Source organism: Jaculus jaculus, chromosome 17 (genome assembly GCF_020740685.1).
Source record: "Jaculus jaculus isolate mJacJac1 chromosome 17, mJacJac1.mat.Y.cur, whole genome shotgun sequence".
Taxonomy (NCBI): domain Eukaryota; kingdom Metazoa; phylum Chordata; class Mammalia; order Rodentia; family Dipodidae; genus Jaculus; species Jaculus jaculus.
Window position 1 is genome coordinate 18,361,280 of NC_059118.1, and position 13,865 is coordinate 18,375,144.

The window sequence follows — 13,865 nt, forward strand, 5'->3', positions numbered from 1 at the left end:
TAGTGGTTAAGGCGCTTGCCTGTGAAGCCTAAGGACCCAAATTCGATTCTCCAGGTCCCACGAAAGTTATATGTACATGGCAGCACATGCATCTGGAGTTCGATTGCAGTGGCTAGAGGCCCTGGCACGCCCATTCTCACTCTCTCTGTCTGTAACAAATAAATAAAAAATAAATCAGAAAAAACATTTTTTAAAGAAAAGATGAGAAACCATAGGAAAAAGTATTGATGCTCCAGTTGAAACTTACTAGTGAATTTTAATTTGGATTGGTATTCTGTATGGTGTCAGTTAAAGTCAATAGTTCTCATTCGTTATTCAGAAACATGGGGTTTCAGTGGAAATTTTTGGAAAGAATGTTAGAAATAATTTGATATTTAGTAAAACCTAGTGTTTCATAAGTATGAATGAGTCTTTAATTTTTTTTTTTTTTTTTTTTCGAGGTAGGGTCTCACTCTGGTCCAGGCTGACCTGGAATTAACTCTGTGGTCTCAGGGTGGCCTTGAACTCACAGCGATTCTCCTACTTCTGCCTCCTGAGTGTTGGGATTAAAGGCGTGTGCCACCACGCCTGGCAGGAGTCTTTAATTTTTGTACAGGTGCCTTTAGGTCAGTGGTAGAGATCTGGGTATGCTTTTGCTTTCAGAATACTGAGCTCTACATCAGTAGTCACCCAACTATAGAACCATGTTTGTAAATAAAGCTTGCGTTTTGAGACACTGTCTCTGTGTTATTTAGGTTGGCCTTGTACTTGGAATTTTCCTGCTTTAGCCTCCTGAGTACTAGGAGCAAAGTTTTATTGGAACTTAACTGGTAATTTATTCACATATTGTTTATAGTTTTTTTCATGCTGCAATGCTAGAGTTGAATAATTGTAATATAGACTATATTCCTCAAAGCCCAATAAATTTGCTCTCTGGCTGTTTATGGAAAAAGTTTGTCAAACTCTAGTATAAATCAATGGGCTTTTATTTAACATTACTTATATATTTTTTAAAATATTTTCCTGTATTTAATATTTTAAAAGATTTTGATTATAATCAATTCTCTTATTTGTATTTATGGGCAATCCTTTTTGCATCTTTTTTTTTTTTTTTTTTTTTTTTTTTTTTTAGGTAGGGTCTCACTCTGGCCTACTCTGACCTGGAATTAACTATGTAGTCTCAGGGTGGCCTCAAACTCATGGCGATCCTCCTACCTCTGCCTCATGAGTGCTGGGATGAAAAGTGTCCGCCACCACACCTGGCTTAGGCATTTCTTTTTTAAAATTTTTATTATTTTATATTTATTTAACACAGAAAGAGGGGGATAAAGTGAGAGAAAGGGAGAATGGACACACCAGGGCCTCCAGCCACTGCAGATGAACTCTATACGCATGTACCCCCTTGTGCATCTGGCTAACGTGGGTCCTGAGGAATTGAACCTGGGTCCCTTGGCTTTGCAGGCAAATACCTTAACTGCTAAGCCGTCCCTCCAGCCCCCCTTTTGCATTTCTAGATCCTTTAGGCTATTTCTAGGATTAAAAAAAATACTTTTTCCAGCATCTAGAGTGCTGGTACAGGCATGTTCTATAACACCTGAATCTAAAGTGCTGTTTCTTCTTTTTTTTTTTTTAAATATTTTTTGTCATTTTTATTTCTTTATTTGAGAGTGACAGAGAGAGAGGGAGAGAAAGAGACAGATAGAAAGGGAATGGGCGCGCCAGGGCTTCCAGCCACTGCAAACGAACTCCAGATGCATGCCCCCCCCTTGTGCATCTGGCTAACGTGGGTTCTGGGGAATCAGGCCTCGAACTGGAGTCCTTAGGCTTCACAGGCAAGCGCTTAACTGCTAAGCCATCTCTCCAGCCCCTGTTTCTTCTTAATTATTTTTTAGGATTGTGTGTGTGTTTGTGTGTGTGTGTTGATTAGTGGGGGCTGGGGATTCAGCCCAGGGATTTGTGCATGATAGGCAGGTGCTTTTACCTCTATGCTATGTACTCAGCTCCTAAGTCTGTTTTTTTTTTTTGTTTTTTTTTTTGTTTTTTTTTGGTAGGGTCTTGTTCCAGCCCAGGCTAGATCTGGAATTCAATATATTGTGATGCAGGATTTTAAGTTTCAGGATGGGTCCCTCTCTGTATGAACCCCAAGATTTGGGTTCTATACTACCTCTGACAAATACTTTATAAAGATAGTCTCAAGAGGGATGAATTATTAAGCTTACTGAGGGGAAAAATCACAAATTGTGGGGTTTAGGAAATACATTCTCATGTGGAAACACTGCATAGTTTATAAGGTTTGCTTAAAAGAATTTGAGGGGCTGGAAAGATGGCTTAGCAGTTGATGTGCTTGCCTGCAAAGCCTAAGGACCCTGGTTTGACTCTCCATGTCCCATGTAAGCCAGATGTACATGGTGGTGCATGCATCTAGAGTTCGTTTGCAGTGGCTAGAGGCCCTGATGCACCCATTCTCACACACTCTCATAAATAAATAAATTTTTAAAGAAATTGAGTTTTTCTTTTAATAAGAAAGGGAAAATAAGGTTTTTATTTGTATTTATTTATTTATTTCGAGGTAGGGTTTCACTGTAGCCCAAGCTAACCCAGAATTCACTATGTAGTCTCAGCATGGCCTTGAACTAAGAGCAATCCTCCTACCTCTGCCTCTCGAGTGCTGGAATTAAAGGTGTGTACCACCACGCCCGTCTTAAAAAAATTATTTTTAGAAAGAAATATAGCTAGGCATGGTGGCACACACCTTTAATCCCAGCACTCGAGAGGTAGAGGTAGGAGGATCGCCATGAGTTAGAGGCCACCTTGAGACTACATAGTGAATTCTAGGTCAGCCTAAGCTAGAGTGAGACCCTACCTTGTAAAACAAAATAAAGCCAAAAAGGAACAGCAAAAATATTTATTTGAGAAAGAGGCAGATAGAGAGAGAATGGGTACAGCAGGACCTTTAGCCACTGAAAACCAACTCCAGATACACATTCCACCTTTTGCATCTAGCTTTATGTGGGTACTGGGGAATAGCACCTGGGCTTCACAGGCAAATGCCTTAACTGCTAACCCCACCTACCTCTCCAGCCCCTAATGTTAATTTTCTGTTGCTTTAAGAATGGGCTTGGTTTTATAACTTTTCTCTTGAACTGAATAACTCAATCAGTTGACTTTTGATTTTTTGTTTTTGGAGGTAGGGTCTCACTGTAGCCCAGGCTGACCTGGAATTCACTATGTAGTTTCAGGGTGGCCTTGAACTCACTGTGATTCTCCTACCTCTGCCTCCCAAGTGCTGGGATTAAAGGTCTGTGTCACCGCACCCCACCTCTTGGGAGGCAGAGGTAAGAGGATTGCCTTGATTTGGCAAAGGGAAGATGTTTAATAGTATGAAAGAATGAGCAGCTCTTGTTTACTACTTTCTTTTTTTCTCATCAATAAATCAATTTATTTAAAAGAATATGTTACAATTAATTACACTGACATTTCTTGTTTATTTCTTGAGTTCTGTTACTAGAGAAGTGATTTTAATACTATGCATAATTTCAAAAGATTTTATTGTGATTAAAAGTTAGTTTGAGGGCTGGAAAGATGGCTCAGTGGTTAAAGGAACTTGCTTTACAAAGCCTGCCAACTTAGGTTGAAATCCCTAGCACCCATGTATTCACTAGATGCACAAAGTGGCACTTGCATCTGGAATTCGTTTGCAGCAGCCCTGGCACACCTATATTTATTCATTCATTCTCCCTAACCCTTGCAAATATATAAACAAAAATACATTTAAAAATAAATGAGTTTGAGGCATTAGGATCAGAGATGTCAACTTCTTCATTTGGAACATGGAGATACCTAAAGACCTATTGCTGTCCTCTCAGTCCCTTTCAGCTTTAAACACTTGGATGCTGTTGCTAGGCTTAGATGACAACAAGCTTTGTGGCCTGGCATGATTCATGCTCTGTGATACTCTTGGGTAGTTATAATAATAGGACCCAGCTGAGAGCACTTCTAGGTGGAGCCATTGTAGAACTGGGATTTAGATACAGCCAGAGCTGGTGTGCTCCTTTTAGTGATGATGATTTACTGTCACACTTTTTCTTTATTTTTGATCTGCATCCATTTTGAGTGGCTGTTTTCCATGCAATAGATGCAATAAAATGTTTTGGAATATCACTCTTGAATACAGTAATGAGAAAAACACATTTTGAAATTTATTGCAAAAAATTTTATAAACCAAGGTATGGCAAGCTGGGCATGGTGGTGCACGCCTTTAATCCCAGCACTTGGGAGGCAGAGGGAGGATCGCCATGAGTTTGAGGCCACCCTGAGACTACATATTCCAGGACAGCCTGGGCCAGAGTGAGACCCTACCTTGAAAAACCAAAACCAAAACAAAACAAAACAAGGCATGGCATGGTGGCTCAAATAATCCCAGCACTAAGGAAGCAGAGACAGGAAGATTGTTGCATATTTGAAACCATCCTAGCCTACAAAGCAAGTTTCAGGCTAAACAAGGCTACACAGAGAATCCCTGTCTCAAAATCTGCCAGGTGTGCTAGTGCACGGTTTTAATCCCAGCACTCAGGAGGCAGAGGTAGGAGGATCTCCGTGAGTTAGAGGACACCCTGAGATTACATAGTGAATTTCAGATCAGCCTGGGCTAGAGTGAGACTCTACCTCAAAAAAAACAACAAAAAAAATCGCCCTTAGGAGTGTCGTAGTGAGTTTGAAGACATCCTGAGACTACATAGTGAATACCAGGTCAGCCTGCACTGAAGAAAATCTCTACTTGGAAAAACCAAAGAAAAAGAAAATATAAAAAATCTAATGGGAGGAGTTGAGGAAGATGGCCAGTGCTTAAAGGTGCTTGCTTGCCAAGCCTGCTAACCCAGGTTCAATTTCCAAGCCTGTCATGTAAGCCAAACCCCAAGTATCTGGCATTCTGTCTCTCACCCCCTACACACAAATAAATTTGAAGAATTAAATTTAAAAAATAGTATGTAGGAATCATCTTCATGATCTTGGTATTCTATATTCTCTGGCTGTATGGAATGAGAATTTTAAAAAAATATTTATTTATTAGAGAGAAGCAGATAGAGAGAAAGACAGAATGAGTGCATCAGGGCTTCCAGCCACTGCAACGAACTCCAGAAGCATGTGCCTCCTTGTGCATCTGGCTTACGTGGGTCCTTAGGCTTCGCAGACAAACATCTTAACTGCTAAGCCATTTCCCCAGCCCGGGAATGAGAATTTTTATAGCATATTACCATTGTTAGCTTATCTGGTATTGCGGATTTTCCCTGTTACAGGATTGGGTGAAAGCTTTTTCTGCAGCAGTCATGTTGAAACCTTGTGTTGACTTTCCTCGTGTTCTGAAATGGGAGCATAAAAGTTTACTTCGCCACTTCGCCTTTAAAAAATAGCAAAATTTTGCTATTTTCTGCAGATCTAGGACCTTGTTAAAGAACTCTGCCCCTTCCCCCAAATGTTACAGAAGAATGTGCTGTGATTAGAGAAGAATATGCTGGTGTGTAGATTTCAAACTCTCTGGACAATATGAATAACCCTGTCTTTGTTTCTACAGTGGGAGCCAAGAAGAAAGGTTTGCTCCCGGGTGGAACAGGGACTATCCTCCTCCTCCCCTTAAGAGTCATGCTCAAGAGAGACACTCTGGCAACTTTCCTGGCAGAGATTCACTTCCCTTTGATTTCCAGGGGCATTCAGGACCTCCTTTTGCAAATGTAGAGGAGCATTCTTTCAGCTATGGCGCTAGAGATGGACCACACGGTGACTATCGAGGAGGGGAGGGACCTGGACATGATTTTAGGGGAGACTTTTCCTCTTCTGACTTCCAGGGCAGAGATTCATCACAGTTGGACTTCAGGAATAGGGACATGCATTCTGGGGATTTTCGAGATAGAGAAGGACCACCTATGGATTATAGAGGTGGAGATGGTACTCCTATGGATTATAGAAGTAGGGAGACACCTCATATGAACTACAGAGACAGGGAGGCTCACACCATTGACTTCAGAAATAGGGATGTTCCTCCATCTGACTTTAGGGGACGAGGCACTTATGACTTAGATTTTAGAGGCCGAGATGGATCTCATGCTGATTATAGGGGAAGAGATTTATCAGATTTAGATTTTAGGTCCAGAGACCAATCTCGTCCTGATTTCAGGAATAGAGATATATCTGATTTGGACTTCAGGGATAAAGACAGAACACAGGTAGACTTTAGAGGCCGAGGTCCAGGTACTACTGATCTAGACTTTAGGAATAGGGATACACCACATACAGATTTCAGAGGGAGACACCGGTCCAGGACTGATCAAGATTTTAGGGGCAGAGAGGTGGGACCTGGTATGGAATTTAAAGATAGGGACATGCCACCTGTGGATCCAAAAATTTTGGATTACATTCAGCCATCTACACAAGACAGAGACCATTCAGATATGAATGTGAGCAAGAGAGAAGAATCCACACATGACCATACTGTCGAAAGGCCTGCTTTTGGTGTTCAGAAGGGAGAATTTGAGCATTCAGAAACAAGAGAAGGAGAAACACAAAGTGTAGTTTTTGAACATGAGTCCCCAGCAGACTTTCAAAACAGCCAGAGTCCAATTCAAGGCCAAGACAAGCCACAGCTTTCTGGAAGTGAACAGCAGAGTTCAGATGCTGGTCTGTTTAAAGAAGAAGGTGATTTGGACTTTCTTGGTCGACAAGACACTGATTACAGAAGCATGGAGTACTGTGATGTGGATCACAGGTTACCTGGAAGCCAGATTTTTGGCTATGGCCAGAGCAAGTCTTTTCCACAGGGCAAAACTGCCCGAGATGCACCACGGGACCTTCAGGTATGTTGATGAGGTGGTTCATAAGGCTTTCCTCATGGGTGAAGTGTAGAGTCCAAGACCTTTAATCCTCTAGCTGTCCTCACATAGCCATTAAAAAGCAAACTGAGGGCTGGAGAGATGGCTTAGTGGTTAAGCACTTGCCTGTGAAGCCTAAGGACCCAGGTTCAAGGCTTGATTCCCCAGGACCCATGTTAGCCAGATGCACAAGGGGGCGCATGTGTCTGGAGTTCATTTGCAGTGGCTGGAGGCCCTGGTGCGCCCATTCTCTCTCTCTCTCTCTCTCTCTCTCTCTCTCTCTTTCTCTCTCTCTCAAATAAATAAATAAAAATTAAAAAAAAAAAAAAGCAAACTGAACTGGTGTGAAGTCTCATGGGGAAGCTGAAGTAAGAAAAATTTTTAAAAGTTCAAGGCTAGCATGGGCTAGATTGACACCCAGCCTCAAAACAAAAGAAGAAAGGAAAGGCAAACTATATTCTACAGTGGAATATAGGAATATAGATTTCTTCAGCTCAGATCATGTTTTTGGTATAGGTTTAGTCATTATTGTTGTATTGAGCTGCTTTAAGTGTTGTGAGATGATGTAGTTTTAAGGTATCAGTCTCAGGGAGTTGGTTCTCACATCTGCACTTGCAGTTCTGTGATTTAGACTTATTTTCCTTCTTAAATTCATTCAGAGAATACTTTCCAAAATCATGACAAAGTGCTGTAAAATAGTAATCAAATAATAGGTTTTGAGAATGTTAGATCTAGATAACTGTATAATTTTTGTCCAAATCAGGTTGCTTTCTATAGTAAATGGAGACACTGTTGATAATTAGGCTAGACAATGGACATAACTGGGAGATAAGGTTATTTAGTTATAGGAGGCTTTTTTCCCCCTCAAAAGTTAAATTCTAGCTGGGTGTGGTGGCCTCCAGTCAAATTAGAGGGCAGTTGGTTTCCCCCATAACAGACGTGCCACTATTGCACCTGTTGGCTCATTTTCCTGGCTGGCCAAATATAAGGCTTACAGTGTCCACTGTTGAGTATCTCCACTGGTGATTTCAGTGTCCACTGTTGAGTATCCACTGGTGATTTCTTTCTCCCATTGAACTGCATGCAGCATAGCTTTTTCCAGTTTTCTGTCAGCTGGTCTACATGGAGGTTTTCTGCTCAGCTTCAGCAGGATTTTTCAGTGGCCTTGCAGCCTACTTTTTAAATTAATCTTTTTGTTTTATTTATTTATTTTTATTAACAGCTTCCATGATTGTAAACAATATCCCATGGTAATGCCCTCCCTCCACTTTCCTCTTTGAAACTCCATCATCCATCATATCCCCTCCCCCTCTCAATAAGTCTCTCTTTTATTTTTTTGATTATAAAAGTTACTCAATGTGTTCCAACTCTTTTGATGCTGAAAATAGAAGGGCTAAGAATGCCTCCTACCACTGAACTGCATCTATGGCCTACTGTGGTTTTTCTTAACATTCTACTTTACTATTTTAAGACTCTAGTAAGCCTTGGTCTTAGCATACTTATAATGCAATAACTTGAAGTCAGATTTTGGGACAAAAATGATGAATCTTTCCATATCTTTATGTGATATAAGTTGTTTTTGATCCTGAATATCTGCGTTTCATGTTGCATGCAAAAATAAATTGTGAAGTAATTTTACATTCTGAATTCAAGGATCAAGATTATAGAACTGGCCCAAGTGATGAGAATCCTAGCAGGCTCATTCGATTAAGTGGGGTACCTGAAAATGCCACAAAAGAAGAGGTAAGGTATATGTTATTGCTGTCTATGTCTGTCACTTAAAAGAATTTTATAAAAATATTTGGGCTGGAGAGATGGCTTAGCGGTTAAGCGCTTGCCTGTGAAGCCTAAGGACCCTGGTTCGAGGCTTGGTTCCCCAGGTCCCACGTTAGCCAGATGCATAAGGGGGTGCTCGCATCTGGAGTTCGTTTGCAGAGGCTGGAAGCCCTGGCGCGCCCATTCGCTCTCTCTTTCCCTCTATCGGTCTTTCTCTCTGTGTCTGTCGCTCTCAAATAAATAAATTAAAAAAAATAAAAAAAAATATTTTAGTATTTTATTTATTTATGAGAGCGAGTGAGAGAGAATCGGTTCACCACTGCCTTTAGCCACTGCAAAGGAACTCCAGATGCATGTGCCACCATGTGCATCTGGTTTACTTGGATCTTGGGGTATCGAACCTGGGTCCTTACGTGTTGTAGACAAGTGCCCTAACTGCTAAACCATCTCTCTATCCCTAAATATATATATATATTTAAAGTGAAAAGGTAAAAATAGGCCAGGCATGGTAGCCCACACCTTTAATTCCATCACTTGGGATGCTAAGGTAGGAGGATCACAGTCAGTTCCTGGTCAACCTGAGCTACAGTGAGACCCTGCCTTAAAAAAGACCTTGAGAGACAGAAAGAGAGAGAGCACTTTAGTGAGAAAGGTTAATGGTAGAGTACTTTGAGCATGCTCAAGAGTCTTATCTGTATTACCCCTTCAAAAAAATAGCAACAACAAAAAAGAAAAAACCTCAAGGGTTAGAGACAAGACTCTGCCTCAAAACACAAAGGAAAAGAACAAAACAAACAAAACGCCTAAAATGTATAGGAAACACTTATATGTTAACAAACTTGAATTGCTATAGTACAGTATTTAAGTCAGGAAGTCAACTTTGTAATAATTTGTGTAGGTTATTCAAATTTAACTGTAGTGAGGTTTATAAAATGACACATAATTATTATCTTCACCCTCGTAATTATCCTTGAGGGCGTATAATTTCAGGAGTACATATATACAGATGCCTAACTGCTCAATTTTAAAAAATAGTCTGACTAAATTAGGGCTACATTCTTAGCCCAGCTCTTTTATTTTTTTTATTTTTTTATTATATATTTATCAATTTTTGAATAAGCATATTCTTTTTTTATTTTTATTTTTTAAGATTTTTGAGGTAGGATCTTGCTCTAGCCCAGGCTTACCTGGAATTCACTATGTGGTTTCGGGTTGGCCTTGAACTCACAGCAGTCCTCCCACCTCGACCTCCCAAGTGCTGGGATTAAAGGGGTTTGATACTACACATAGCTTTATTTTCAAGCAGAGAGACAGAATATGAGAATGAGCACTCCAGAGCCTCCAGCCACTGCAAACAGATTCCAGATGCATGACCCAATGTGTACATCTGGCTTTACGTGGGTACTGGGGAGTCAAACTCAGGTCCTTAGGCTTTGCAGGCAACTGCCTTAACCATTGAGCCATCTCTCCAGCTCCCGTCCATCCCTTCTTCTCCCTTCCTCCCTTTATATAGCCTTGATTAACTTAAAATTTGCTAGCCTCCTTCCTTAGCTTTCTGGTTAGCTGGAATTGTAGGTATGGGCCATCATGCCCAAGTTCATTTATCTTCCTTTTTTTTTTTTTTTTTTTTTTTTCTTTTAAGGTAGGATCTGGCTCTAGTCCAGGCTTTACCTGGAATTTACTATGTAGTCTCAGGGTGGGCTCATACGGTGATCCTCCTAACCTCTGCTTCTAGAGTGCTAGGATTAAAGGCATGTGCTACCATGCCTGGTGAAAAAAATAATTTTTTTAACTTTATTTGAGAAAGAGAAAGAGGCAGATAGAGAATGGTCACATCAGGGCTTCTAAGCCACTTCAACTGAACTCCAGACACATGTACTCCCCTGTGTATCTGGCTTTACTTGGGTCTTGGGTAATTGAACCTGGGTTCTTTGGCTTGGCTGGCAAATGCCCTAACCTTTAAGCCATATCTCCAGCTCCCAATCAACCATTTTTTTTAATGTGTGAGTATACATAGTTTAATCTTGCCTTTATAAAATAATTATAGTTTTCATTATGTAGAAAAAAACAGTAGCGAAAATATAAACATAAGTATTTGGCTATGATTTGTATCATGAGTGTAAATGCTGTCTTCTTTGCAGATTCTTAATGCCTTTCGGACTCTTGATGGCATGCCTGTAAAGGAGTTGCAGTTGAAGGAGTATAACACAGGTGAGCTTCTGTACATGTATGTGGCCTTGGGTTAGGAAAGGTCTTTGTCAAACATCTGCTTTATGTACTTACTCAAAACAAAATGTTTTGTTTTTTTTTAAATCACAAGTAAGATAGCCAGAAGCCTCTTGTTGCTGCCTTCAAATAACAACCAGCTTTACTCTTAGCTGGGGTTCTTTGTGTGGATGTTGCCCACATGGGCGAGGAAGATGCATGTTCCAGTTCTTCTGAGTGCCTGTGAGTGTTGCAGCATCTGTCCCTGAATATGCTTCATGTCACTAAATTATTAAACTTGGTATTCATGGTCTTCATGTTGGTGGAATGCTTATGTTTGATCCTAGGAGGATTTCATAAGCTTGCTTTATATAAAATTTTACATCTTATTATTTCAAAGTGAAATTTACAACTTTTTCCACAGAAATTATAAACTTATGGTTTCCTGAATTTGTCTTGCTTTCAGAAGAGTCCTGTAACAGCTAATTTTTTGAAATCTACAAATAGATCCAGGAGAGCTTTCTCTTTGACCTCCCTCTGTTTTGTAGTCTGAAATGCAGGGTATGCTCATAGTATTTCAGTTTGGTCAGATCCTTCAAATCTTACTATTCAAATAGTCAGAAGTGTTAAGTGCTCAAGATTTTGGCTATTATTTTTAAAACTATATAACATCAAATGCTTTAAAAATAAAGGTAGTTGGGCCAGCCATGTGGCACATGCCTTTAATCTGAAAGTAGAGGATTACTCATTGAATATAGAATCACAGTAATGCATTTACTTCAAGCAAGAATGTGCCATGTTTTGAAGGATATTTACTTTTGTTACTTGTTTAATCTGTTATTTTACTTTTTACAGTGCTGGGGATTGAGCCCTTGGTCTTATATGAGCACTCTTCATATGAGCTATGTCCCCAGTCCTTATAGATTACTTATCTTGAGATAGATTTTTTTTGTATCTACTAGATAGCTTCTTTTTCACATTGCTTCTACAGTGGAAAATCATTTGCAAAAATAAACTACTGTGCTTAAAAGAATGTGGCATTTTTGTTAAATGAGCAAGTATATTTTTTTCCTGTAATGTTAGAAGTATTATTTCTCAGAAAACTATTTCTTTATTATAAATACACCAACCCTGACTTTGGGGAAACACAACTAACAGCAGATACATTGTTGTTCTTGTGTATCTCAATTGGGTTATTACTTAGTTTTTACATGTGTCTCAAACACACTTTCTTTGAGATCCAAAGGTAGAATTTACAGACTAAATGTGCTTTTCAACTTAATGGGTAATAACTTTAGCCTCAGTCTTGTACTATGAACTCTACTTTCATTAAATATTGGTGAAAAGTAGTGATAATGTTTAAACAGCAGCACTTTTAAATTCTTAAGTTTCTCTAAATTGACTTTCTATTGTCAAATTTGCCAGCAGAATAAAAATTTTATAAATGTGTAAGACCCAAAGAGTAAGTTCTTAAATTTGTGAGTTATAGTAGCTATTAGAGTCATAATTGGAGTCCAAAGACATTGGTATATATATGAAATCAATTTCAAGACACTGGTTTAAAAAGCTCTATTTTAGCTGGGTTTGGTGGCACATGCCTTTAATCTCAGTACTCAGGAGGTTGAGGTAGGAGGATCACTGTGAATTTGAGGCCAGCCTGAGACTCTATAGTGAATTCTAAGTCAGCCTGGGTTAGAGTGAGACCCTAACTTGTATAGAAAAAAAGTTTAATATTGTTATAATAAATGCTCACATTTTATGATTACTATTATTACTTTTTTGTGTGTTTGTTTTGGTTTTTCGAGGCAGTGCCCCACTCTATCTAGCTCAGGCTGACCTGTAATTCACTATACATTTTCAGGGTAGCCTCGAACTCACAGTGATCCTCTTACCTCTGCCATCTCCTGAGTGCTGGGATTAAAGGCGTGTGCCACCACACCTGGCTATTTTTTTTTTCTTTTTTAGTGAAATAATTGGGTTACCAATTCCATATTACTGATGTTACATCTGTGTGTGGAAGTTAGAATGAACTTTTGAAAATGCCAATAAAATGATTATTACTCTCATGCCTAAAACCCTCTAATGCCTTCTATGTTAAATGGATAAAATTCCTAATTACTTGTTCTAATTTATAAAGCCCTGAATGAGCTGACCTTTGGTTATTTGACTATATCCTGTACTGTTTTGTACCTTTTCTATTATGCTGTTGCCAAACTGAGATTTACAAAACTCTAGTTTTTGACAAGTACAAATTTCTTTGTCAGAGCCTTTATATTGCTCTTCCTTCTATCTCTATTTTTCTTTTTGGGTTAAGTTCTTGACTTCATTTTTCCTCATTGAACCATTGCGTCACCACCAAATCTAAAATTCCCGCCTCAGTCATTTTCTGAGTCTCATCCTTGTTTATCAGAATAGGATATATCCCTCTGATATATTGGTCTTGTGTCTCTAATTTTTCTCTAGAAAGTTGGTGCCAAAACAGCAGGCACCCTATTTGTATTCTTTGCTTTTGTTTTCCCAGTGAGTGACACATGCTAACTGGAGTAACAAAGTTTGTGATGTATGTAGAAAACAGCTATGATAATCTTCTCAGGAGAAGAGCATTAAGAGATGGTTTAAAGTCAGGAATGGTGGTGCAGACCTTTAATCGCAGCACATGGAAGGAAGAGGTAGGATTTCCATGACTTTGAGGCCACCCTGAGACTAGTGAATTCTAGGTCAGCCTGGGCAAGAGTGAGACGTTGCCTCAAAAAACCAAAAAATGGCTTAGGAGATGGATAGTTTAGGTTCACAGCAGATATATCTTAGGCATTGTATATCTGCTGAAGAATAAGTTTTTTCCCCCACTTATTTATTTATTTATTTTTGAGGTAGGGTCTCACTGTAGCCCAGGCTGTCCTAGAATTCACTAAGTAGTCTCAGGCTGGCCTCAAACTCATAGTGATCTTCTTACCTCTGCCTCCCCAGTGCTGGGATTAAAGGTGTATATCACTATGCCCTGCCTTTATTATTTATTTTTGAGAGTGAGGAAGAGGCAGAGAA

At 39.5% G+C, this 13,865-nt stretch overlaps 1 protein-coding gene across 3 annotated transcripts in view; it reads left to right on the forward strand.

Annotated features, from left to right (window-relative positions):
• The window catches only part of Rbm6 (RNA binding motif protein 6), a 123,705-nt gene that overhangs the window by 21,392 nt on the left and 88,448 nt on the right, over positions 1 to 13,865 (forward strand). Inside the window, exons 3-5 of one of the 3 annotated variants that reach the window (XM_045136714.1) lie at positions 5,552 to 6,827; positions 8,496 to 8,585; positions 10,760 to 10,829. The exons of 1 other annotated variant lie outside the window; for it this stretch is intronic. In XM_045136714.1, the coding sequence (XP_044992649.1) occupies positions 5,552 to 6,827; positions 8,496 to 8,585; positions 10,760 to 10,829 (1,436 nt within the window). Of the gene's footprint in view, positions 1 to 5,551; positions 6,828 to 8,495; positions 8,586 to 10,759; positions 10,830 to 13,865 lie in introns of those variants that run through there. One more of the 3 variants, XM_045136715.1, reaches the window with a different exon arrangement.